Here is a 27,851-nt window from a genome sequence, read left to right on the forward strand (position 1 = left end):
TGAAAGTATCAGAAAAAGGGCATGTGTTTGATTATGAAACTGGAGTAAGGAACAATTCTTAAACAGGCCACACAAGAGTAGTATATTGTAAACATTCTGCTGGCTCTAAGGTGTTGCAGATGCTGTAGAAAGTGCAGTCTAGTTCAGCACCCAAGAGATACAGAGAATCTGTTCAAGTGTTCTGTACTTCAGTGAATTTCCATGCAGCAATGGCACATGTAACACACTCACAGAAAGACAGGATAATGAACCAGAGGTGATTACTGAGTTAATACTGACCTCATAGAAACAGAGCCAATTGTTGTCTCTTCATTCTAATCTTTAAATGAAAGTTTCCCAGGTCATTACGTTTTCTTACAGAGCAGTGAAATTTTCACTCTCGCTGCAAATGAAGTACAGAACTAGATTCCCTACTTGTAGCTTACATGGACAGTGTCCCAGTGGCAGTCTGGACACTACCCTCAGCCTAAAACATCCCCACAAGATACATGCAGAATGTCACCTTGCTTTTGCAAGAATGACTACCTCCTCCAAGCACTGGCTCAAGAAACACAGGTCATGGAGAGGGGAAAAAAAAAAGAAAAAAAAAGAGGAATGCAGTGTCACTTGTAGCTTACATGGACAGTGTCCCAGTGGCAGTCTGGACACTACCCTCAGCCTAAAACATCCCCACAAGATACATGCAGAATGTCACCTTGCTTTTGCAAGAATGACTACCTCCTCCAAGCACTGGCTCAAGAAACACAGGTCATGGAGAGGGGAAAAAAAAAGAAAAAAAAAGAGGAATGCAGTGTCCTTATGCAGAAAAAGAAATCCTCAGCCAGTGAAGAGGCCACAGATCTTTAAAATTCAAAGGAAGGCTGTTTTCTCCACTCAGATCTACATGAGAAAGATCTCTTTATCAAAGCCATTCTCTTCAGGTAACATAGTATCCTTGGAATCCCTGAGATACTACAGCTCCTTGTAACCACCTCGCAGAAATGGAGACACTGACTTAGCACACAGATGAACAAGGTGGAAGCCAATATACAGCACCCTGAGTTGCAAGTGAAACCACAGGAATGGGCAACCCATTCCTAGACGGCCAAGAGATGCAGAAGAATGAGCAGAGGAGCAATTGTAACATAGATACTGCACAGGGGAACAGAAAAAAAACTGAAGTATTTCTAAAAGGCCTTTCCCTGTTAGCAGAGCAGAGGAAGAAAAGACAGCAATGAGAGAGAAGAGCTCTCTGAGAAAGGCCCTGGAGAAATACGGACACCTCAGTGTACAGCAGAACAGTAATGCAAAAGCAGAGACAAGTTAAGTGGTCTCATTCCAAGTGTGCGCCAAAGGTTAAGCACTCCAGCAGTGACCATGAACTGTCAGCGATCACTGACCTGTACTCTGGATATAAACCAGGAATACAAATAAATTACTTTTCCCCCTGGAACTACAGAAAAAATACAAAGAGGAAAATACAAAGTCACAATCAAATCATAGAATACTCTCCATAGTCAAAAATGAAATACTGGCTTCAGAAACAATAGCCATCTGTTCTGTATCCTAAATAGGGTTAACTGTAAAAAAGAGGTGCTTGTAAAATCTTAAGTTTTAAGTATTTTATTTCCCAGTATATTGCTAAATAATTCTGCAGTTAAACCAAAAAGTAAGAAATATCAGAGATGAGTATGGAATACTTACAACTAGAAATGGTTGCTGAACCATCTGAATTTCTATAAAAGAGTCAATAAAAATGTAAAAACATGGTATCACAAAATTAATCACAATCTGAAAGGCCGGATTGTCTTCACAATGGCCACAACATGAAAACTGATGGATTTTTGCAACCAAAAACTAACTGTGATTTGGCCCAAACATGGTTTAATACAGCAATCAAACATCTCTGAAAATTGGGACTTGTATTTCTGCCATTTCCTATTCTCTCAGCTCTTCAGCACTCAGTAACTAATTCTCATTAGAAAAAAAATGTAAGCTGGTCACAATTTTATTCTCTAATGGAGTTGTGCTGCATCTCAATACATTCTTGGATAAACAAAGAAAAGGAGATAAAAAAGATGAGTAGAAATAGACACCCTATAAAAACTACTTGTAAAGTATTTTAAGTCTGGAAAATATGTGTGGCATTACACAGGCTACTGCTGATGCGAAGAAAAAACTGCTATTTAACCACTTCATGAATATGAACAATGCACTTGTTCCCAGCCATTTAGAATGATTTGACATTCCAAATGTTTGTAAAAATTGGGTAATAAAAGAATTAAGTCAATACCCTTAAGTACAATAAATAATGGTGTTTATTATGGTCGGGGCTGACCACGAGCGTTTGTTCCATATCTGCTTGGGACATTTGCAAAACCAGTTCTGAATCCTTGAGCTGCTCCCATTCCTGGTATTCCAAGTCCTTGATTGAGTACACTGCTGTAGGGTGCAGATCCATGATTAAAGCCCAATCCATAGGGCTTTGTCTGAGTGTTTAAAAGGATGACTGGACTCACATTTTTGCCTGGTGTGTTAAAAGAAAATTCTGGTGGTGGGCTGCTGGGCTTAGCTGGAGTGGATGTAACAGGGTTCAAATTATCAGCAGCTTTCAAAGATGGCATTGGAATAATGTGATGATCCGAAAGGTTCAGAATATTGTTTGCAATAGGCACAGATGATAAGGTAGGTCTGATCCAGTCATCTTTGAAAATCTGAACAGTCAAGGTAGAGACCAATGTGTATAATCTGTTAGTGACATGGGCAAGTACCATTTGTTCATTCGCATCTCTCCGAATTCGGACATGGACTGATCCGGCCTAGGAAGTGATAAAAACAAGTTGGCTGTTAATTGTTACTCCAGTCAAGATTCCCCACATGCATTTAAGAAGAGGTAAGTTATTCTGCAGAGAATTATACAACGACCTTTTGCAGTGGAGACTACTGACTAAATTAAGAACATTATTACAGGACACATTTTGATCTTTCCTAATGTGTTGCTCTCTTATGAACATATCAAGATCATCATTCAGGAAAAGTGAGTCTTAGAACCAAACTATACAATACAACATGTGATGGGAGGAAAGGCAACAGCTGGGGGGGAAAATGGCTCAAAAGAAGAACAAGGCGCAGACAGACCTCATACGCCAAATTTAGGCATAAGCGGCAGAAGAGTAAACTGAAAGCTATTTTTACATCAGAAAATGAGAACTACTGCCTTCTTCGTTGTTTCAGGAAGGGTAGCATACTGGAAGAAATCAGTAAAGAAATATTCTAAGAGTCTTCGTTTTCCAGCTGTCACAACATACCTACATCAACGTAGGAGTAACCAAGTTCTGGGTGATCATTCTGTATCACAAAAAACACCCCTTCATTTCTTTCAGCTTACAGAATTATTGGTACATAACTTTAGATATTTTGTTCTACCTTCTCCCCTAGCAATGCTGAAAACATATGATTCTACTGTCTACTGTAGACCTTTGGTGCATTAAGGGTTACAGTTTTCTTCTCTCTTCCTAGACAATTTTCACTAACACACCATTTTGAAAAACATCTTTTCTATTGTTTTTGATTCCCTTCATTCCCAAAACACAAGAGAAATCCTACAGTTGCAAAAATGCATTCTTTAAGCCAGAACTGCAGTATACATTAGTAACATTAACCAGTAACAAAGCTTTAAAAATTTAAAGGACAGGGGAAGAGAAGTTTTGCAATAAAGCACAAGAACTGAGTACTGACTCCATCAAAATTTTTTATAATTAATATTTCAGAAGAAATATCTTACATTATTTAAATTTTAAAAATTAAAGTAGTATCTGACAACTTTTTTTTAAAGGTTAGAAAAATAAAGACATAACTTACCAAAGTGCCAAAACCTAATGTCCAGAAATGTTCATTTCGAACTTCCAACACTCCATCCAAAGTTGAAACCTAATTTTACATAAACATTTCACACAAGTATGAAAATAAATCAGAAGTTTCAAATCTCTTTAGAAATGTACTTTTATACATAACTGAATAACAAATAATTTTCAGTAGTGAAATAAAAGCTCCATACACAGAACAGATGGTATGTGTTAATGTCACTAATGCTTATCTACTGCACTTTTGCTACCCTTAAACATCCAAATCCATCAAAAAAGGTTTAAGGAACTTATTTCAAGTAACTCTTGCAGCCATATTGGAGTATGTTCTCAACTTGATATGCTGTAATTCAACAGCTGCGTGTACTCCTTTTCCTCCTTCAACTCACATTTGTAAACCACTTCAATGGTAGCTCAAATTTAAATAAAAACAACCTGCACTACTTAAACAGATTTGTTCCAGATACCTAAATGATGCTATTCATCTTGGAAAGCAAGATTCCTATTTTCTACATGCAGATAAAAAAAAAAAAATTTAAAAATAATTTAAACGAACTTCTTCGACTACTCAGAAAATTCTTCACATTCCTAAATGCTTATTAGCTGTGCACACTGTATGCTATGTATTATACATTGACTTACCTCCCTAAGAAGTTTATCTAACTGGCCAATCACATGAGGTGGGGTTGTCTTCAAAAAGAAGAGGAAAAGAAAAGACAAAAGATATAATAAAGATTAACTGGCCCTGTTTAAGTAAGAGAGCCTTTAAGTCTGGTCTACCCACACAGGAGACCAATGGCACTTTCATTAAATTCTTACGACTTTGTGATGCATATTTGCACTACCCTTAACATTCTTCTAGCACATCACAAATTCCCATTGGAACACTTCCTATTTGCAAGCTTAAAACAGATCTTAAGGGATTCTTTTTTTAATGAGGACGTTTAACAAAACCGAAAACACAAAATCTGTTGATGTGTGACGCTGCCTTACCTGGAGTAGTACTTTCCCACTGTAGACACTCATGGGATACATGGTACCAAATGTCATCAAAGCAATTGCTATAGCAGAGGCTGTGTCCACAGCAAAATAATTGCTAGGGAGAAAGAGCAATTTTAAAGAAACACTGGTTATTTACATATTTGAAAGGCAGAAGAACTTTTGATTCTTTTTTCATTCTTTTAAATTATATACACTTACAGAATTTTACACAAACTAATCTCATTTGAACTCATTCATCTTGGAGAACAGACAGATGCATTTGTAGAGTTGCAAAGCTATTCATACAACATGCAGCTCTAGATGAGATCATTCCTTTCATGTAAAAAATGTATTTTGAGATAGACTGGATACAAAAAGAGTTACTGTTTTAAAACAACAACTATACATACTTGATTTCGATGAGCATATATGTAATGCAAAGAGCCAGAGCTCCAGCAATATCAATCAAGACAAAAGGGTTCATCCGTGGCAGAAAGATGCTACTCAATCCTGGGATGATTCCACAAATACTGCAACAAAACAGAAAAAACAGCTGTCAGCCAGCTCTTCATCATTACTTCGAAACACCAAAACTACAACCACAATTACCATTTGACTTCTAACATATGCTGCTGCCATAGCATAGGATGAGTACTGTAAAGGCCCCACTAATTCTGCTCAAAGGCTGCTGTCAGCAAAAATTACTCAAGTATTTTTTTCAGGTAACACAGGTCTACAATACAGCTGTATCAGCTGTATGCAACACAAGTACTTTATGGGTTCAATGTTGGTATTACATAGATATATGTAGTGAGGGATTTGCATATCACCAGTCTTCAATCCATCTGCCACCTTGGTGTGCAAAAGTGTCCCAAAGCCAAAGCTAATTAATTCATGAAGTCTGAAAGGAGGAAGAAGACCAGCTACATAAGAGGAGACCAAAAAAATGCATGAGGGAATGCTGGGAAAATTATTTATTTATAGCTATCTCCTGTCAAGAGGAGTTTGTGTGCTTCCCAGTGAATACAAGTGCATGTCATGTCCTGGAAAACTGAAAGGCAAAGACAACACGAAATGTTTTGTTGCTATGGTTAAAGCCAACCTATGTTTAGACATCATGTGCTGGCCTGCTCCTGTAAGAATTTTAATCAACATAATTATATACAGGTGCAGGTATTTTTTAATCAGCACTGCTTCACATAACACATCTGAAATAGCTGTATCCATACTAATTCTTTTTTTTTTTTTTTTTGTATTATATACACTGTATACAGATTATCTCGAAACCCAGTAGAAATTATAGTACTCTTGATTTGGGACCTCCTCAAGTTATCCATCAGTGTCCTTGCCCATAACACTGTGTTTCCACACTGACAAAAGGAAAACTGTGCTACTGTCTGTGATTGGTATGCACCTTTTTTTTTTCTTTACACTAAAACTTGGGCAACCTAATTATTAGTCTTCCAAAAATATTTTGCAGATTTTGGTTCTGATGATGTAACATCTTATACCCACACAAAATCAATTCTTCTATTATCAAGTCAGCATTCTCTGCTTTCCTTAGCTGTAAAAAGATCACAAGACACAGAAACAGATGGGCTTTGAAGCATACTTAACATGTTTTACAACTTGGTTTAAGAAGAAGAACTTGGTTCTTCTTTCGATATTGACAGATACTTGGAAGAACATGTATGGATTAAAATAAACTTTCCTGACACCTGACAAAACTATTTGCAAACAGTGTTATCTTGTATTCAGATATCCAATACAAGCAAGACAGTTAGCAGACAAGATGAACGAGCAACACTGCTCATAGCCCTGAAAGACACAGACTTTCCAGTTTCCTGCTGGACAGGTGAGGAATTTCCATAGCTATGGTTCAGTGAGTAACCTGTTTCATATATGACATTTAAACTCAACCATCTGAAACATTTGTCCAGCCCACAGATAAACATATGTAATAAACATAAATTATTACAAAATATATCACTCAGTAATGCATGTTGCAAAATGCAGTTCAAGTATGTACAGGATAATGCTGGTTTTCCTGTTCTCATCCAAAGAGAATTACACATAATCCATTTAACACATACACTCAAAAGAAAAGATACCCAGGAAGACATATTTCTGTTAGATTGTTGTATCTGGGAACTATGGGAGACAGTGTTTGCTCCGGAGTTCATACAGGAGACCTACAGTAGGTACAGCTATTCTAAAAGTTCTAATACAAGTTTATGCCTCAATACCCCTCCAAATTGTTATTATACACACAAAACCAACATTGCCTTCCAGAAGCTAATGATTCTGAAAAACAATTTAAAGCTTTACCTTCTACTAAGATCTGCAACATGCTCCTGAAGCCAACTTGTGCTGGCAGCTGCAAAAAAAGGAAGGTAATAAAGTTACCACAATTTTAAGTACCATTTTAAAGTTACTACATTTTAAAGTCAACATAAGTTTTATTTTAAGGGAAGAATCCAATAAATACACTGTGAGTAAATATATCTCAACAGATACCCTGGCACTTGAAAAAAGCCCAAAGTCTGTCTTTTCCAGGCAGCAAGTACAACATCCACTCTCATAATAATCTGATTAAAGACAAATATAATTGGAGGTTATAACCATTATCTTTTATATAATGGATAATATATATTTATAACTATGGACAATTTACAGGACAATTATAACAGGACAATTTACTATTGCGGGAATGACTGCAAACCTACTTCACAATGAAAAAGGCAAAAGAGCTTTTAAAAAGAACTATTGCATTAACTTATTTTTAATCCATTAATACATCCATAAAATGTCTTGAAAGTTCTGGTATCTGTCACATGATCTTCACTGGTTGAATTCAAAAGATTGAAAATAAAAGATACTGCAGCATTAAAATGGTACTTGATTTATCATATTAATGACTACATACTACTCAGAGCCTTATAAGCAAACTGGAGTTGAAAATCAGATGGCAATTCTACTGCACAAAGTTACATTAACAGAGGTAACAGTAATATATACCCACTATTGTTATTGTTACCCACTCTTATTAAGAAAATTACCAGACAAGTTATACGTTGATAAAAATAGGAACGTTAACATCTTTTTCTCAATTCTTGTTATAGTCTAATTTATCACATACCTTCAGAGACATAAGCAAAAGGCTTATTCTTAATGGAAAGCATTGTAAATAAGTTGAAAAAGAGAGCCACGAAAGTACCAACCAGCAGTCGTCCCCTAGGGAGGGGAAAAAAGGTGTCTTAATTTCCTATCATCACAGAACATGTAATCAAGTAACTGTAACTACCAATAACAGTATCAAAATACTTTGCTTGGTTTCATTCACTGAGGCTGAAAACAAGCAGGATAAACTTGTGTAATACTTAATAACCAACAGTGTATTATCATTGTAAGGGTTATACAAGATCACTGAACTTCGTACATTATTGTTATCACATAATGCTCATAATGTTGAGTAACAGCTCTTAACTGATTGCACATATGCACACACATATGTACCTGTCCTTTGAAAATATAAATACATTGTCCCTTCAGCAGCACAGCTAAGAAGCTTAGCTTTCTATGGAATTATGCCATACACCCCCAGCCTTCTTCTACAACTACTTCCACATACATTCCAGGTCCCATTCTTCTGCCCCATAAAACCTTCTCTTCCCTTCCCCATGTTCTTTATAGTCTTCACCATCTCTGCAACACTTTCAGTTTGCTTATGACCACAGCATCCTTCCCCCCCACACACCAGGCCTTCCTAGAGGCCGCAAGAAACAAAAGGAACTGATCTAGGAAAAGCAGCAATATATAGTTAAATCACTATTTGAGAGAGCATGAGCATTAAATTTCAATTGTACCTTGAAAAGAACTGTTTGCAGTATAGCTTGCACATCATTTGAAACAAATGCCAAGGCACCAAAAGCAATTTGGTACTGGAAGTACTTGCATAACTAATATATGTTAGATTAAGAACTAGAAACACGAAAGGACAAGAACACATTTTACATGCCAAAATCATTTCTTACGTGTGTATCTCAGGCTGTTCCAGAAACCGCTCCGCACTACAAAAATAATTGAACATTTGAGTTATATTCATACAGTAAAGCCTTGATACCTGAAGATTATTTTTACAGCTCTGTAGAATTAGCTGCCATTCATAAACAAAAACTGATAGATACAGTGCTGCAAAAAAATGGATTGCTTAAGAAAACAACAACTTTTATAAGCAATGAAAGCATTTAACACTGAATCGAAGGAGATGTAATTTAGATATCCCAAATATTTCCAAACTGTGCCACATATGCGCTAGCTACCATGAATACTGCCTACATGATAAAAATATGCTTGTAAATGAACATGAAAAAAAATATTGCTTCTGGCACCACCACCAGTGTTGGCAAACACAACAAACTAAGTCTGAAATTCCTGACTTACAGCCTCACACTAAGCAAGGTCAAATAAAGTAGACATTGCATACTGTGGTGGAGATATAGATCTTTTTTCACCCACCAGTGAGTTAACAAATGAGCTTCAGCTGTAACAGAAAAACCTGCTAAGTTTGTGGAATTTCCTAAGACTGATGTTGGAAAACTTGGAGATTTTGACAGAGGTTCATTCATTCCAGTGTACTGTCAGTTCAACACACTGACCTTATAGTATGAAGTTGCTAAGTTGTTAACATAGCCCTTTATACAGAAAATAGAGCCATTGAATAGAAAGAGGGAAGATACACTGCCCCAGTTTTAAATTCCAGATGTTAGTTAACAAAAGCCTCTTCATCTTTAAAAACTAAAATAATGTTTTAGGCTAACCTCTCAAAATACAAATGCTTCACGCATAGATGGTATGGCAAATTAATACTTGAGCAAATTTTGAGGGAGTGAAGAAGTTGATGCTTTAAACATTCAGATCCTTGATATATTATGAAGCTGCTTTGACTTCCAAAAATAAGAGAAGAAAAAAAAAATCAAGATGCATAAGGAAATGCATTAATTACCCAACTTTTTGGAAAAAATATTCTTCAAACCATTAAATCTTTTCCTAGAGAGCTTTTTAAGTACACTTATCAATTCCCATCTTTACATCTAAAGCCAACATGTAGTGTAATAAACGCAAGCAAGCAGTAAGGTTTAGCAATACTTTTTTTTTTAAATCTTAAGTTTTTTCTAAAGTATCTCTCTACATACAGCACTTGTAGAATGCATGTGCTTTTGGTTGATCTAGATGATATCCTCATATGTTAAAAAATTAAAGAAAACCGTATATAACCCTACCTTTCTTTCAGTATAAAAAGAGCACCAAGCTGTGCCAGAACTGTAGATGCAAATACAGCTAGAACTTCAAACCTTTCAAACCTGAAATTTGAGAATTAAGTTTAGAAACACTGAACATTGAACAACGCATCAAAAAGAATCTTTTCTGTGCAAGAACCAGCAGAATACACCTACTCTTTCCAGTTCCTTCAACAGCAGACAGATGGGAAGAAACTGGAAGTTTTATGGAATAGGCATTATTTTCAGTTTCTTTTAACATTCCATTCATCAGAGACACCTTAAAATTAAGCATTTCTTAGTTCTTCTTCCGGTCCACCCCCTCCTCTGTAACTGTTCTTTACAATATGTCTTCGCCCTCCTCATTTTTAGGCTCTTTCACATAGAGATTATTACTGATGGCTGTTCAGGGATCCAGGCAATGAAATATTGTATTATCAAACACTACATCTTGTTATTAGTACTTACCCAAATGAATAGACTGGGCTGGGTTTCTTCATCATTACCCAGTAGCTTATTAGACATGTTACCAAACTGAAAAGAGGGGGAGAATTAGACTATGATAAATAACTGCACCCTTTACCAACTGCATGATCTACAAATACACACTTGAGCCACCAGAACTCAAACAAACGAATACAACCACGTCTTATGCTGAACTCAAACTTAAATACTCCTTCTAAATACTTCTAAATACTCCTCATGTGCTTTTTGAACTTGCCTAGAAATGCTGTAACCTGAGAAAGGCCATTTAAATGAGAAGGAAGCTGATAAGTAAGACAGAAGAGTGAAAGAAAAAGCAAAGAAATCTCTCCATTAAAGTGTTCCTTTAGAGATATACCATGAACTAGATTTAGGATTCTAGAATAAGTCTCAGGCCCAAGTATTGCCTTTCTTTCACACAGTGTAATTTCTCTACATATATGGCCAAAACAGATTTACTTTCTTTGGCTGTGTTCACCTACACAGGCTCTTATCTATCTGGCCATTCACTGACAGCCACAGGTCTCTCTTGCTATCTTCTGTCCAAATTTTTCTCTCATATTGAACATCTAGAATTCCAAGTATTTTGGAATCTACATCGTAGTAGTCAGAATGTTTCAAGGATGAGTATAGTTTTCTTTGCCTATTTTTCCTCTATTGAACCCTTTGAACAATTTTTTCTATTGGAATCCACATGGATTCGGTGCCATCTGTGCTTTCATGCACTCCTTTTGTAATTAACAATGTTAAATCACACTGGATCAAGAAATCATCCCTACAACTGATGAACAATCACATCCTAACAACTTGATCGTCAGCTGTGTAGAATAAAAGTAAAAGCAAAGGAAGTAATACTGTTCATATACAAAACAGTAAATTCATATACTCAGTAAGACTATTATATACCACCTGGAAAATGACAAAAAGAAAGGAAGCAGAAACTGATTTTTGCAGCAGAATTACTGAGCATTGTTCTCCCTTATAGCAAATCAAAACTCTTGAAAGAGATTGCTGTGAGTTAGAATAATCTTCTAGTCTAACCCCTAATTAACCTACAATATGAGTGCCAGGGGTGTTCTACCTTCTCCTAAAACTGAAAAAGAAAAAAAAAATCTATACAAATAGGAAATACCACATCAACACTTTCCTCAATTTCCCCAAGGTGAAAAAGGTATTTTGAGTCAAGACAACAAAAACTCAGTAGATACAAAATTCTAAGAGAAATATGAGATTCATTAAAGTCAAATCACAATTCTAATAGTCACAGATCAATTCTTTTTTGTGCCTATACCAAAAAGTCATTTTTGTTTCTGCATGTTTGCTGATGTTATTTATAAATGTTTTACTGTAAGTCAGGTAAGTTATGGTACGTAGTGGACATATTATAACTCAGAAAGCTGATCCATACCTTTTATAAGATAGTGAGATAGCAAGGAAAATAATGTAGGCTAATATTTTTAAAATATATGCATTTTACCTCCCAACCAGTGCAACCATTCTGTATCTGAGATAAGAAGTGAATATATTTCATGTCTGTATTATCAATATTACCAAAAGCATTCAGAACTATCATACTAAAAGTTGTTTTAATATAATTTTGTTAGGAAACAAGAAAAATACTGAAAATATCTAATGAGCTTATGTGCAGAGTGCTTGGTATCCAGCTTACGAAATAGAATTACATGCTTCTGGTTTCCTGATATTAAAACTGAGGGTTACTTCACAATCAGTGACTATGGCATTAGGAAAATGTTCTGAGAGAACAACCAGACAACAGTTTTATGCTATATTGTTTTATGTTGTCACGCATCTGCACAGAGAAATCCATGACTGAACTGATCAGTTACTGGTCATTCTCAATATAGCTATGGTGGGTTTTACCATCTATTTATTGTGTGCAATTTTATATTCGTTTAAACTATATTTAAACCAGTTACTGTTTCTATCCTGATGATTTAAGTTACAGGTCTTTGAACCTGTAAGTAAATTTTAAATGCATAGAAATATACCGACAAAATAAACAGTAAGACAAAATGGGAAAAAAACTCACCTGAAAAGATCAAAGATTGTCAAATATGTGTAAGCAGTTAAAGCTGTAAAGAAAAGTAAATATTAAAACTTAATATTTAATTTTTTAATGCAAAACTCACTTGTATTCTAAGCCCCTTTTGTGCAGCTCTTTTCAGTCTTCTACCTACACAAACTGCCTCTGCTGATAGAACAAGTCTCTGTGAATATTCTAAAGACACCAATGTATTTAACATCATAAGCAGGTTGATTAAGGCAATCCTAGTTCAACTAAAGCATGTAATAAAGCCCAGATACAAAAGGTATCACATTTGTGACTAAGCTGTGACTAGGAATTTAAGTACTTAAAAGTCAGGAGATCTTTCAGAGACACATCACTTACCAAAGCTAGAGATCTCTCATGTGCATTATAGCAGTGAAAAGTAGGTTGAACAGAATTTTTTTTGCATCTCTAACCTATCCTGAAACTGCAAGAAAACCTGCATAAAAAATTAAAAACTAAAAAAGCATTCTATTCTCAGTACAGATGATGGGAAGCACATCAAAGCCCCTATCCAAAAGCAGAAGGCATACAAAACTGCATTGGGTCTGGCTGATCTGTAGTTCATTTCCCCACAGCAGCCCTCACAGTGCTGTGCTTTGCCGTGGCAACTACACAGGTGTTGTACCACTCCAGAGTTTTGGCAACTGCTGAGTATTCCTTGGAATCAAAGAAGTCTTAAGCCTTTTGCCACGCTACAAACATCCTCATTCAACTCCAAGTGAGGGTCTCTGTATCAGTCACTGGTTCCACTTATACAAGGAACAGGTTTGAGGACTAGTAACTCAAAAGTCTACTGGTTTTCAGTCTTAAAGATGAAGAAGCTACTGCAGAAAGCAAATGACCAGCAGGACTGAAAAACTGTGCAAACTTTGAAGGACTTTCACCCATCCAAACTTGTCTGTGAAAAATGCTTCTAAGCTGACTGTGGCAAAGCAAAAGGAAGCACTTTCTGAACCTAACCTCTAGCTCCATTAAGTGCTGGACTTGGCTTTTTCAGTCAGCTGGAACTTCACAAGCTAAGAAACACACGGTAGTTTGTTGTAGTTTCAGTACATGAGAGCCACCTACCTATGCTGTTTGTAGAGCTGCACCACATGAGCAGGAGGCCAATACATATTAAATTTATAGCACCAAACAGTAAAATCTTCCAGGACTGTTGATGAGAATAAATATGTTCTTTACACCTTCCAAAATTTACAAGACAAAAATATATCAATCTGGTCTTAAAAAACAATATTGCAGTATTTGGTCATGCAAACAGATCTTGCTTCTCCTCCCTCCCAAAAATTCACCACTCATTTCAGAACAACAAGCCCTTATTCTATTTTAAACTTTACAGATTATTTTAGAACTCATTTATGAATGCCACCATGCTTAAAATACCTTTTTGGTCTAAAAAAAACCCCACCCATCTACAATATTTGCATTTTATTACAGCACACAGCACCTGACTTCTGAAGACCAACTTGTGCAACCTTGTATTAGTGGGTTCCTTTTTTGTGCTGAAACTTTGGTCCCAAAAACATCTGCAAATACTCAGTTTACAGTTCTACTGAACCCATCATTTACAAGTATAATTCTGGAGAACACTAATTGACAGGAACAATGCACAGGAAGGAATATAGCTGCAGAGATAGATTTTTATTTTAAGCACAGCTAGAAAAATCCAAAGAAAAATTTTCACAATATACTTAATACTGTATTTTAACTTATCCCAGTTAATGTATTTTTATTATGATGATGATTTTTTTTTAAGCAATACTTACCCTTCTGTCTGCTGCAACCAACCTAAATTCATGTGTTAACTTTCCAACCAATGATCTCTGTGATTTGCGGAACAGGTGTATTGTCCCCTTAAAAAAAAAATAGTTTAATTAAAAACTTTACTTAAACCATAATTTAAATTAGCATAAAGGAAATCTTCATCTATGAACTATTTTCATAATTACATCAAAGATGCAGGTGAATTTTTTGTTAATTAGAAATACCACATAAACTTTAAACTCAGTATTTTGGTAACCATTTCACATGGTTATTATATTAGAAAATGACAAATTACTTAGAATCAAGCTTCATTTAAACATAATCCAGAACTCAGGTGTACTGGAAAAGATACTAAAGTATCATTTAAAGAGTGGGTTTTAACTTTTATTTAGATGAAACTACTCCAGACAGTTTGAAAACACAAATATATTTGTTTATCAAAGCACACTTCCCACCCAAAGGCAATGGATTCCTTAAACAGGAAAATATTGTTCACAGATTATAAAGGAGAGCCCACCACAGAAGTAAAAACAATGCTGGCGATGTGGTGGCCACAGGGCCAGTAACAAAACAAGACATACCAACAATGTTGGCTCTGACTTAACCTAAATGCACCCAGTAGCTGTGGTCAGTGCAGGTGCTCCCTCCCCTACCTTACAGAGACCTGCAGATGAGCTCTGTCCTGGTGTGGAGATGGGAGAGAGGGGCATGGTGCTCCTGGAAGCGTGACAGGGAGCAGACTACCAGAGAAATTCATCCACCATGCCACCTGGCTCCCCTTCCCCAGAGGGTCCAAGCTTCTAGCTGGTCGTCCTCCCTCCTGCTCTCCCCACAAAGAAGTAAACTTTCCACATGAAAAGCCCTTCTGATTTGCAACAGTAACTTGTGAACTTGTAATGATGGTCTGTCATCTGCAGCATTTGGGGGCTGGATTAAGTAAGGCTTGATTTTAAGCTATCACACCTTAGCTGCCAGCAGAAGGCAAAAAGACGTACTAATGGGCTCTTCACCAAAATAAATTCAATTAACTTCCAGACATTTTGTCAACACAGCTGCATTTCATATTATCTGAGAAATACAAGTGTGCCATGAATTAAAATTTAAGCACTACTACAGATCCCAAGTTTCACTCTTCTGGGACAAAACATTGGCATTTACTCTCTTCTTTACTAGCTAATCATTACATGATTGTTTTAATCCTCAACAGACACATGCAGGATGCCAGAACACCTTGGAAAGCTTTTCTAACAGGCAGTGGACTGCCAGCTTATGAAAGCTGCTGTGTTACAGAATCACAAAGAAATATAGACTGTCCTGAGTTGGAAAGGACCCACAAAGACCATAGAAGTCCAACTCCCAGCCCTGCACAGGACAGCCCAAGAGTCACACCATGTACCTGAGAACATTGTCCAAGTGCTTCTTGAGCTCTGTCAGGCTGGTGCTGTGACTGTTTCCCTGGGGAGCCTGTTCCAGTGCCCAACCACCCTCTGGGTGAAGAACCTGTTCCTAATATCCGCCCTAAACCTCCCCTGGCACAACTTCAGGCCATTCTCTCTGGTCCTGTCACTGGTAACCAGAGAGCAGAGATCAGTGCCTGCCCCTCCTCTTCCCCTCACAAGGAAGTTGTGACTGCAATGAGGTCTGCCCTCAGTCTCCTCTCCTCCAGGCTGAACAGACCAGGTGCCCTCAGCCGCTTCTCATACGTCTTCTCCTCCAGACTCTTCGTATCTTCGTAGCCCTCCGTGTCGCCTGTACACGCACCGCTTTCCCACACTGCTGGCACGGTGTCCATCGCCCAGCCGCACCGTGCCACACCTCCTTGTTTACAAAGGATGCCGTGCATCAGAGCTATGTATTCCGTGCCACAGGGGACCTCGTGCAAACTCACGCAGGCCACAGCCCACCCCTGGAAGCAAGCTCCAACTCAGCACGTGTTGCACCTTGCCATTAAAGCGTCCCTAGATCCTACAGTTCTGCCGAGAGCTCAGTGCTGGGCACGGCGGCTGCCCCACACCTCAGCCCCGGAGGGTCCCCGTGTGGAGGAGCTAAAAGCGCTGTACAAGACGCGTTTCTGCAGCGAGCGGCGCTGTCTGCGCCAACAGGTGACAGCACCTGTTATCGATACCGATGTCACTTTAGCGGGGCTCAGCATGAAAAGGGAACATTTCGCCGCCCAGATGAACACGCACACACGGCGGTCGCTCCCAAAAGATCTTTGGGAAGCGAGCCTCAGAGTGACAGCGCCGACACCGGGGAGCAAGGGCACTATAACCTGTTTGTCCTGAGGCGAGTCCCAGCTCCCTGATGTGCCGCTGAAGGAGAACTTCGAGGCTCAGACGGCAGCCCGACGACCTCGTTCGAGACGCACCTCCAGCACAGGAGCCCCCCACGGCCCCGGCTCCCACCCGGGCCCTGCCCGCGGTGCCGGCCGCCCGCGGCCCCGACAGCCCCCGGTGACCGCGCTCGAGGGGAGGGCGGAAAGCTCGGAGGAGGAAACAGCGCACGGGCAGCGGCGCCCCGCGCTCCCCCGGGCCCGCTAAGGGCCGCACCAGCCCGGATGCCCCGCGGCGCCGCTGCCCCGGCCGGGGAACGGGCACTTCCAGCAGCCTCCTCACCCCGTATTCCACGTACGACTTCCCTTCCTCCTTCCCTGCTTGCCCCCAGCAAGGGCCACTCACCATATTACTCCCCGCAGCGGAAGAGACGGCGCCATGCGAGGCCGGAAGGGGCGGGAGAGGTTCCTGTCGCCGCGGCAACGAGCGGGCCCGGCGGGACACGGGGCGGAAGCGGCGCCCGCCGGGAGCTGGCTGCGGCTCCGTGCCGCTCCCGCGGGATGTGCGGTACAGCCCGCCCGCCCTTCGTTCCCCCCCAGCCGGCGGCACGCTGAGCTGGCGGCCCGCTTTAAGACGGGCGGGTCTTGTCTGCCGCCCCACCGCGCCGTTTGTCTGCTCGCTGCCTGCGAGAATCCAAGGAAAGGGCTCCGACGGGTGGTCACCATCACAGTATCAGAATCCAACCTATGACCAAACACCACCATGTCAACTAGAACATAGCACTGAGTGCCACGTCCAGTCTTTCCTTAAAAACCTCCAGGGATGGTGACTCCACCACCCCCCCGGGCAGCCCATTCCAATGTCTAACTACCCCTTCTGTGAAAAAATTCTTCCTACTATTCAACCTAAACCTCCCATGGCACAGCTTAGGACTGTCGTAGTCCTAGGCCTGTCATAGTCTGTCACGATGCTCCACTACAGCAATTCTACAAGGATGGGTTTGCTTCCAGTACGAGCATTCCTCCGTACAGGAATGCACCGGAGTTCGCGCTGGCGTCCCCACCGCCAGCCCTCGCCCTGCCGCGGTGCTCGGCATTAAGGGCACTCAGGACACAGCCTTCAAAAGGCATTTCTTTAGCAAAACCCTCAAAGGACAGCAGCTCTCCAAACTACAGGGTTTATGTTGAAAATTAATCACTTTGTTGTGTGCTGAGATTCTTAGAGCTGCTCCCGTTGCTCCGAATATGATAAGCAGTGGAAGCATTACAGTCCAGAGGAGGGATCTGCACGCAGTCTAACCTCATCCCAGAGTCTGCTGCTATCCAAAGCAAACTTGGAGAGAGGATTCTGCTAGAGATTACTGCTACTGAGGCTCTGGAACACCGGGACACGAGGGCTGCGGGGTGACAGCAATCCCCTGGTGTGGGTGGCCAGCAGATCGCTTCACTGTGCCCAGAAGTTCCTGTCAGAAGGAATGTGTACGGCAGGACCACCTGCGTGGAAAGTACAACGAAGTACAGAACAGAAGTCATCTTGGAAGCTCGGACAGCTCTCTCTTAAGAAAAATTGTGTTGCAAAGCACCTGCATGGGATTGAATGTACCAAAAGATTTAGTCACAAGACAGCTTATTTATTACTTATAATTAATATAATTAATTACTTATATTACTTATTTGCAAAGTAAGTGGAAAAGAGGAATCAAAATTGAAGTGAGATATGTTATTAAGACAGATTATTGTGCATAGAAAGATACTTGAAGCAACCTTCTGTAACACTGTCTTATCTTTGTTCTTTTAAGAGTCTATTCAGTTCTCCAGTACCCATAGTTAAACTGGTTAAAAATGTTATTTGCATCTCGCCTGTTCTGTAAAACATACCAAAACACTTACCTGACTGTGAGAGAGAGGCCTGTACATCAAATTAAACCAGGAACAAGCCAGTCTTTAATCTGCTTCCCAGTTAAGTGTGCTTCACAGATAAGTTTTAAGTGTGTATTGTCTCCTGTTCCTGTACATTTGCAGAGCATGTGATTTTATTATTGATAAAAAAAGATAAAACAATTTTTATTTTCCAGATTTTTTGTGTATCTGGTCCTTAGAGGACACAGTATCATTAATTAAGAATATCTAGCAGACTGATCAGGTAATTTTATTCCATAGATATATTTAATGTCTCAGGCCTCATTCTAAGCTCTTGGCTGTAATCAGTAAATTTTTTTCCAGTGTATGGAAGAAGTTTTGGAAACTATTTGCAGAAAATAGATCTGCACTTTATAGAATCTGGATGACAGGCAAGAGAATGCAAACTGCAGCTGCTGCCTCCATTCAAATTTAACTAGGAAATCAGACCTCAGGTGAATCACTGTATAATTTGCTCCACAAAGTTGTTTGGTTACTTCATTATTGACATAGTATCAGGCTTTTTGATTATTTGATGTCACAGGGTATTTCTTCCCAGAAGAGGCCAATAGTTAGTTATTAGTAACTGCACTTGTAAAAGTGTCTTCACAGAAGACAGATTCTACAATAGCACAGCTGGTACTAGCATTCTGCACATAACAAAACTAACAGTCTTCAAGGATGTCTTACAACTGAGGCAAATTTGAGGCCTTTTAGAAATTGCTAAAATGAGATTTGAAAGTAACAGAAGTTACAGACTTCAACAGAACATATTGTTCTTACAGCATATACTTGCCAAGAAAGTGGAATTTTCAAAACTATGTGGTAAAAACAACACACTTTGCTCAATAGGTTGTTTGTAGGATGATATTCTGAAAAAAAAGGTGTTTTTTTTTAATATAGCTACAACACAGCACCTAGAATAATCCCATAAGTGTTGAGAGATGGATTTTAGTTAAACTATATTTTTTTGCCTTCACTACTACACATATTTTCTGTTTTATCATGACACACTGAATAAAAAATTACTTAGAGAAAGTTGCGTAACTGTCTTTTCCAGAGCCATTTGAACCCTTGTAGGAAACACGCTGGATTTCACAAGTTCACGCCATATTTGGAAATTTGCAGAAAGATGGCAGGATTGGAAACAAACAAAAAAACCCAACAAAAATCCAAACAAAATCCCCCACAAACAAACAAACCAACTTTACTTTTTTCTCACTTTTCTCTGGCTATATTAGAGCACTAAAATACAGAAATAAATAGATTTCCATCTGAGATATGCCTGCATATAACACTAGGCATGCAGTCTTGTCTCCCCCCTTGGCTGGAATGGGAAGAATTTAATGAGTCCAAGACACTTCAGGATATGCTGCCAAAACCAAAATAGCTGTAGATTTCAAAATAGCGAATGGTGGGATATTTTTTTCATGCTCTTCCTTCTTCACTAATTTTAATTTATTTGATTATCCCCCTCTGCAAGAATAAAATATTTGAATGTCTGTAACCTATACACAGAATTACCAACAGAAATTATTTTAGTGGTTCAAAATCTACCTCCAAGCAGTAGTATTTCAGCCAAAGAGAGAGACCTTGGCAGACAACAATGATGTATTTCTATCCTAAGGAATCACTCCTTGACAGAAGCAGGAATAGCACATATGCTTCAGTCCAAAATCTTGGGGTTTTCTCCTCATTGCTGTATTGATTTTTATCTGGTTGGTTTTAGCAGTGATTGATATGATGATGTGTGGAAGGCAGTGGTCATGGCTCCTTTTTGAGAGACCCCTAGTGCTGCCAGATATGTAATATTAAAATGATCCTTTAAAAAAAAGGTTTGATTAATCTTATCTTCAGGATGCAACTGTAGGAACAGAACACCCCAGTAGTTGTAAGCAGTACAGATGCAGCCTCAAGGCAAAGAAATTACAAATGGTAAGGAGATGGAGATAAGTAAAGAATTTAGATTGTTAACTCAGAATTAACAGCAGCACTCTCCCCCAAGCAAAAGAAAAGGTGCCATTTTGAAGCCAAGGAAATTGGCTCCAAATTTTTCAGGACTTCACCATGACCACCAGAACTAGTTAAGTGAAACCTCCTGGTTTTCACCATGATCTAGCAAGACTAGGATAAGCACACGCTTTCAGTTTAAGCACATTTATTTAGGAAGTAGCACTTCTGTTTACATTAGTTTTAAGAACTTGAGTTATGTTCTTTAGAAACTGATTTATTTACATATTTATTGTTCCATCATCTGGTATACAACACCTGATGTTTTTAAATTTTTTTTAAACCAGCAGCAATTTAATAGGCTTCAAGTTTAATGAAAAGGCTTTTCGTTTTGGACATTTTATCTGATAAACAGACAAGAAAACAGTAAGAACAGGACAAACAAAACATTTTATTGTGAGCTAAAGCTATGTGACTGCTTGTCATGCTTTTTTACATTGCTTATTAGTAAAATGGTGTTTAACATTTCAGAAAACATTCTTAAAAGAACAATGAAACAAAAGTGCTTCAAAACAACAAAATACAAAAATTAATCCCATCCCAGACTGGAGTTGCCCAATATATTTTATGGGGGTGGGGTATGGTGTTTTGTCTCCACCTTTGGTTTTCATTACTTTAATAGATTTCTGAAAAATACTGACTAGCCCTTCAAATGACTAAAAATTTGAATCATGTGGCAAAAACAGTTTCTATACTTCCAGTCCCTTTGACAGGTGTGCGACTATTAGATAAAGTACTTTCTTCCCCACTTCTAATGGGAGAAAACCCTGCGGAACTGAGAGGCCACACCCCCACATCTTTGACAAATAGGCCTGTGTTAACCAACTACAAAGAACGCTGACCTTTTATCCTCAAAGCCACTTCTCTGAAGAAAGGATTTTAAGAAGTTTATCTTATGAAGGCAAGGAAAGTCTTACAGCAAAACAAAGTTCATCACCATAGTTTCCAGAAGTAATGTCAAGCATTTTCACATCAAAACATCAGACTCTGAAGAATCTGCAGAGTTGAGCCAGTATATTGAATCCACTGAAGGAGTGTGTACCTTGCCAATTATTGCTGAACTCAGGAGGTAGTTATTGACAAGGTAAGAAGTTTCCACTCTAAGACAGTTAACAATTTACACAAGAAGCAGGAAAAACAGAATACACATTTCCCCATATTTTACAAGATGATTTTGTATTTGCAGGAAGTGACAGCTTAACTTCCTCATCCTGTGGCATTATAATTACCCTAACTAAAAGAAAAAATACTGAAAATTATAATTCAATAAAAAAATTCTAAAAGAAAATAGCTCATCAATTGGTCATCTCTTAGGATGTCTGCAGATCATCCTAAGCATGAAAATTCACACAGGTCAGTAAAATATTCAACACTAAATAGCAGCTCAAGAGAAACTAATGTAAAACTGCCTCTAATTAGCACAAGGGCTGAAATAACTAGTTGCATTCACTACCTGCTTGCTACTCTTCATTTCGATTTTTGGTAGAAACCCCAACAACTTAAAGCATCACAAAAGCTTGAGGCTGCCAGAGAGAAGGAATGAAAATCTCATCAGATACAGTAGCACTGGCCACCTCCCAAAGCTGCCACATGCAGAAGCATCACGAAAGCGCTGGAAAAGCTAGAGAAGCACGTCCTAGGCACAACTATGCATTATCCATGTCTTGGCTAGGAAAGCACTATGAAAATCTAGGGCACGAAGTCTCACCATAGGTGATTAAGGAAACCCTAAGGAGAACACTGCTTTCCAGTTGCAGAACAGATGTCTCAGTTCAATTTGCCAGCATATCTCACTTCAGTATTCCCAGTACAAAGTACTTAAATTTCACAAGAGGGACTTCACAGCACTGCCAAGCAGTGCTAAAACCCAGTTGTTTAGAATAGAAAAAAATACTATTTATTCTACACCAGAAGGTAAGGTTAATTGAGTAATATGTATAAAAACTGTCATTTTAAAAACATTTGAGAGAATGTAACAGTAAAACCAGCAATAGCCTCTAATTAGTGCAGTGACAACATTCCTTCTCAGTTTAGAGATCCCATTCTTACTAATTTTAAAGTGTTATTATCACATTTGTTATCTACATAAAGTTGCAGGGCCATATTCAACAGAACTGTATTAGCGACTGGCTTTGAGTCAGTAAGACATCTCAGGGGCACAATGCCTATTTCTAATACACTAAACTCTGTAAAGTCTAAGAAATTAACAGGACAGAGAAACTTACTTGTGCATAAATACCCTAGTTTAAGGCTTATCTTTTATATTCTGTGTTGGTGTTGTCTTAGCATATGCAGAGAACCTGCACAGGTTTGCTGTAGTCTACAGAAAAGTCAACATTAGTAAAGGGAACATCATAACACGTAACAAATTCTCATTTTAAGGAGAAAGAGCAATCTACCTCCTGTTATACCACCCTCCTGTTATACCACCAGAAGTAAGAGCCTGCTGCCTGCAAAGACATTGTTCATCCAGTATGTTGAAAGACAAAAAGTGTGGCTCCTGCTTAATAAAAAGGAAGAACCTGCTTAATAAAAACAGAAAGATATATGAAAAAGGTTGTTAGAAAAACACAAGGGGTTTGGGTTGGTTTTATTTTCTCCCTCCAGTAACTTCTACACTTGAAAACCAGCAAAACACACTTGCAGAGAGCCAGACAAGCTGCTTACTAATCATGTCAAAAAAGTGGGTCAAGTCACCCATTCACTAGTGGTGAGCAGATTCACATAAAAAAGGGGGGAGGGGGGGAAGAAAAGAAAAAAAGAAAAAGAAAGGAAAAAACCAGTTCAGAGAGCTAATGAAATGGCAGTCTTTGCAAAGGTTAAAAGCACTGTCCTGTTTATCTTGATTCAAAACATTGTATTAGAACATAACTTGATTTTATGGAAAATATAGTTGTAAAGTTCTATATAAGTACTATAGACTTGGGAAATACAGGTAATTTGAGGTTGTTGGGAGTTTTTTGAGCAGGAGGAGGGGAGGGTTTGGTGGTTTTTTTCCACTGTTGTGGTTGTTTTTCCCCAGATCTGCTCTTGTACACAGTTAATCCAGCACAGAGATGGAATCACTGGGACTGGGACTTAGTACATGTAAAATGAGAAGATGCAAGAGAATGCCTTAAAGGGAACAGAATTATTCATAAAAGACACTATTCAGAAAATAGCATAAGACATTTAAAGGAGATCTATGAACTGAACAGCACCTGGCCATGGGCTAATAATCCAGCAGCTGTGGGGCAAAATTATGTTGCAGAACAAAATTTTCTTCTTTTTACTGTGTTCCAGCACTAATTTATAGGGCTGTCGTTCATCCATTAAGCAGAAAACAATCAGGCATAACAGAAGACCAAAAGACAGCTGTACCAATCACAGACTCTCTTGACCTGAACTGGTTGTACAAACAAGGGAAAGGGCTGGTCCCTTTTCTTTCTGTGTAGCAGCTGGTGATTCTGACTCTTTGTGATGCATACGGGGGCTACTGTAGCAGATGGGGACTTCTATCTCAACATTTCAGGTACCTATCTCCATGCCAATGACTATGTATTTGAAATAAGTAACTAGTATATTCCTTAAAATTAAGTGGACAAAACCAAAGAGTTTTATAACAATCATTTAGGAACACTCAAAACCAGAAGCATTATCGTCAAAGTTCTCATTTGCCAAGGATCTCGAGGAAAGTTTACCAAAGCTTTATGAATAAAACCAAGACCCTTTCTCAGCTGTAGCTACTTGGCAGATGCTAATACAACAGTAATAGTCATGCTTAGCACTATGAAGAATATTACAAATATGGATCAAGTCAGCCAGGAATCTCCAACAAGAGAGATGGTCTACTGAAGGCAGAACTAAGGCAAAGCAAGACATGAGATTTAAGAATCTGAAATCCTTTAGCATTTCTCCAGAAAAGTGAATCAGGGGAACCAAAGTCACATGTTTCATTTACATAAGACATACATTTGAGAGAGTCCTACCCTTAGAAGGCTAGAAGTGGTTTGGTTAGACTATTTCAAAAGGCATACTAGTGGAACACAATCTTCTCTTATTTGATTGCTTTTAATCTTAAGATCAGTTAAAAGCATCTCTAGTTGAAAAAAAAAAAAAAAAAGAAGAATCCCAAACATATTGCATATGTGCATCTCAAAGGTTTGACAGAGTTTCTGCTATTTAGTACTCAACACCACACAGTGAGCACAGTCCTCTCAGAGTACTATACCTACAGCTCCATCTATCAGCTAGGGTTGGTTTTTTTCATATATACACATAATATATTATTTATAGTCAACTTTCAGTTAAGTAGTTCCAAAAAATAAGTTAAATGAAAAACTAAAAACAAATTCTCTGTTAAGACCAAAAGCAAGCAACACTTACAACTCATTTTCATTAAAACAACAGTAAACAATATACATTTTTGCAGTATCACTAAGTTGGGAGAGTTGTAAAAAAAAAATCCAAACCAACCAAAAAAAAAAAAACCCAACAACCCACAAACCTGCTTTAACAAGGAACTAGTGTTCTGCCTTGCAAACATCTGTGTTTAATCCATATAGAATTTGTAAACAAGATGTTGGGCCTTTAGAAGTAAAGGCAAAAATGCTTTCCTTTATTATGGTATTTAAAGGCTATCATTTAAGATTTTGGTTTTTTTAATAGCTTGTCATTTATATAATAAAAACAAGTATTTGTACAAAGATGCAGTTTCTTCTTAAAAAAGCAGATCAGTTGAGTGTTTCATACTTTAATATATAAACCAAAACATATGAAAGCTATAAAAACATTAATGTGTGGCATGTATTAAACATGTAGCCTCGTATTTGAATGCTTACATGTGAAGATTAAAAAAATTATCACAATGGAAATCTTACTTTCAATTATCATAAACAGACCAAGATACAGAGTAGAAACACGTCATTTCTGAAACTTGACAATTAGCATCACTTACTCTCTCAAACATCATCTGAGCTCAAGTTGTACACTGTAAGCATGAGCTAACATTCTACCAATGGAAGCGTTACAAAATGCATTAAGAGAAAATACTGCCAGTAAATGAGTATCTCAGTCTATTCTTTTATTTAGCAATTTTTCTTTTAAAAGGCAGTTTGGATTGGTTTTATAAAGTTGGGGTTTTTTGCTGTTCTGCTATCAAAGGTCTTCTTTAAACCTGTCCTGTGAACATTTCAGTCACATTACAACAAAACAAAAAGACAAATAATAACAGACCAGCTGCTTTTAGCATTTTAATAATCGTAATTCCCCAATGCTGTTCTTCCATTCTGCACAGGGAAATTGTTTTATTTGGCACATTAAGGATAAAAAAGTCAAAAAAATGAACCGAAGTTTACAAACCTCCAATTGAACATCATTGTTCCAAGTTCATTGTTCATCAATGTCATGGCAAAATTAAAAACAAAAAAACACACACACAACATAGGGAAAGGTCTTCCAATGATCAAATATCATCAGAGCCTTGTAGCTGAAACAATACACATATATTAATGTTCAAACCAGAATCAGATTGCTAGGAATCTTATGTCAAGTCCTATTGTGCTCTTACTTACAGTGTATAAATCCTCACTAAATGGCAAGGAGGCTTTGATGAACACATTTCACATTGTATAATTTTCTCTTAATCTCAAGTTTTAATGCAGATACTTAAATATCTGTAAAGTCCTGTAAACTCTGGCTGCTTCCCAGTCGTCTGCACCAACTGCTGCCCAGGCAGCACTGTTTCACTTCCAGTAGTGTCTCACACTGTGGTGTCTCCAAAGTCCTTGTTCCAGCGAATGTACGCTTCCAGGGTCTGAGGGCTCAAACTGCGCTTTATCTTCTTCAAAGATTCTGTGAAATCTGATAGTTTGATATTTCTCATCTAAACAGAAAACGAAAGACATCAGGGTCACAAGTGGTTTATGTACTTTGATTTATTCAAGAAGTACTTGAGTATTCACTTTTAACAAAACGCATTCTATGAGTGCATCTTGATGTAAGGATGAAATTATTTTACAGTGAGCACAGTCATTCACTGCAACAACCCCCTCAAGGATGGGGTAGTCTCCATTGCTGAAGGTTTTGAAGATATGACTGGGCAGGGTGCTAAATAATCTCATCTAAGTTCCCTTTCCCACAAAAGGATGGACCAGGTGATCTTTCAAGGTCCCTTCCAAACTGGGGTGTATGACCTGATGCAAGAGTCTTGTAATTTAAGACCACCAGTATTTACCATTTTTAATATACTAACACTTGCTAATAGTAATGTCTGCCTTGTTATTTAATAGCTCGTGAGACCGTGTCATTACTTCCTGTTTCAGTAGGTGGTGCATATGAGGACATCACAACAAATGACCACAGATGCTGTTATCCTTCTGCAAAAAATCCTTCCAGCTTATCATAGCCTTAGCCACGACCTCAGGCTAAACACAAAAAGCAACTGACAAATTAAGTCAAATTAAGTTTTGCTTCATCTTCCCCTGTGTAACCCTGGTTTGCACACACACCTGAACAGAAACTTTTGTACACAGGACCAATCACTTCCTTTCCTTTTTGATGTTTACAGCTGCAGTTTGTGGTGAGGAGCTTAATTTTTTTCTTTATGATGGTCCGCATGAATGAATGTAAGTATTATACATATACATGCACAAATCTGTTTTAGGTAAAGATGGGGTGGAGGGGGTAGAAGTAATTTCACGTAATACTCCTGGGAATGTTCTTGGGAAGTAACACCGTGAGAAAATAAAAGCCAGGCCTCTGACATCCTCAGATAGGTAACAAATATTGCAGTTCAGTGTGAAGGAAAAGATAGGACAGTCAGCTGAAACGAAGAACAACAGACTGACTAACAGAAAATGAAGTGCTCTGAAGCCTGAAAGCCAACTTTCAAACCACCCACAAACCTCAGACATCTGAGGACAGATCTTTTCAATCTCTATTTCTAAAGAATTTTCCTTAATGAAGCAGTGATTAAAAAGGATAATACCCCCCAAAATTATCCTATTTTGTATGATACTACACATAAAAAAGAGACCTTAAAAAGTTTCTAGTGAGCATGCATTCTATTCAAAGGGGAAAATACAGCTGCTAGAACAGCTTACCTCACTGGCAGACATGTTCTTCACTTGTTCTGGTTTTAATTCTGTAAAAGTAAAGATAGATCAGTGAGTTTCCTAAGAAAATTTTCATCACTTCTGACAACTAAAACATGTTAAAAGTACTTCTATTCTGGAAGAAAAAAACCCCTGCAGCTAAAAATTATACCTTTC

The 27,851-nt window shown here is 38.3% G+C and overlaps 2 protein-coding genes across 6 annotated transcripts in view; both read right to left on the bottom strand.

The window, feature by feature from the left end:
- Positions 1 to 1,846: 1,846 nt before the first annotated feature.
- On the bottom strand, positions 1,847 to 17,182 carry SLC30A6 (solute carrier family 30 member 6). 2 transcript variants are annotated; one of them, XM_008639855.2, is made up of 14 exons: positions 17,099 to 17,176; positions 14,423 to 14,509; positions 13,725 to 13,809; positions 12,636 to 12,678; positions 10,571 to 10,636; positions 10,106 to 10,186; positions 8,858 to 8,893; positions 7,963 to 8,057; positions 7,152 to 7,200; positions 5,234 to 5,353; positions 4,836 to 4,938; positions 4,485 to 4,532; positions 3,841 to 3,909; positions 1,847 to 2,798 (listed from the first exon to the last, which is right to left on the bottom strand). In XM_008639855.2, the coding sequence occupies exons 1-14, from the start codon at positions 17,099 to 17,101 to the stop codon at positions 2,301 to 2,303; spliced, it is 1,383 nt and encodes a 460-aa protein (XP_008638077.1). In that variant the 5' UTR covers positions 17,102 to 17,176; the 3' UTR covers positions 1,847 to 2,300. The 2 variants fall into 2 exon arrangements, with proteins under 2 accessions (XP_008638077.1, XP_017595546.1); XM_017740057.1 differs by having other exon boundaries at positions 2,280 to 2,798; positions 13,725 to 13,840; positions 17,099 to 17,182.
- Positions 17,183 to 20,732: 3,550 nt separating this feature from the next.
- SPAST (spastin) overlaps positions 20,733 to 27,851 on the bottom strand; it is a 39,726-nt gene continuing 32,607 nt past the window's right edge. For all 4 annotated transcript variants that reach the window (XM_017740089.1, XM_017740081.1, XM_008639873.2 and 1 more), the window contains 2 exons: positions 27,684 to 27,724; positions 20,733 to 26,464 (listed from right to left, as the gene is read on the bottom strand). In XM_017740089.1, coding sequence (XP_017595578.1) covers positions 26,342 to 26,464; positions 27,684 to 27,724 — 164 coding nt within the window. In that variant the 3' untranslated portion in view covers positions 20,733 to 26,341. The remainder of the gene's footprint in view (positions 26,465 to 27,683; positions 27,725 to 27,851) is intronic.

The sequence above is a fragment of the Corvus brachyrhynchos genome, unplaced genomic scaffold, assembly GCF_000691975.1.
Source record: "Corvus brachyrhynchos isolate BGI_N302 unplaced genomic scaffold, ASM69197v1 scaffold31, whole genome shotgun sequence".
NCBI classification, from domain to species: domain Eukaryota; kingdom Metazoa; phylum Chordata; class Aves; order Passeriformes; family Corvidae; genus Corvus; species Corvus brachyrhynchos.

Excerpts from the sequence above, each read along its gene's own strand:
- SLC30A6 (XM_008639855.2), bottom strand. Across the intron at positions 10,637-12,635 it reads ACAATCTTTGATCTTTTCAG|TTTGGTAACATGTCTAATAA; the intron begins GTGAGTTTTTTT and ends CCCTCTTTTCAG. Across the intron at positions 3,910-4,484 it reads TAGATAAACTTCTTAGGGAG|GTTTCAACTTTGGATGGAGT; the intron begins GTAAGTCAATGT and ends ATGTAAAATTAG.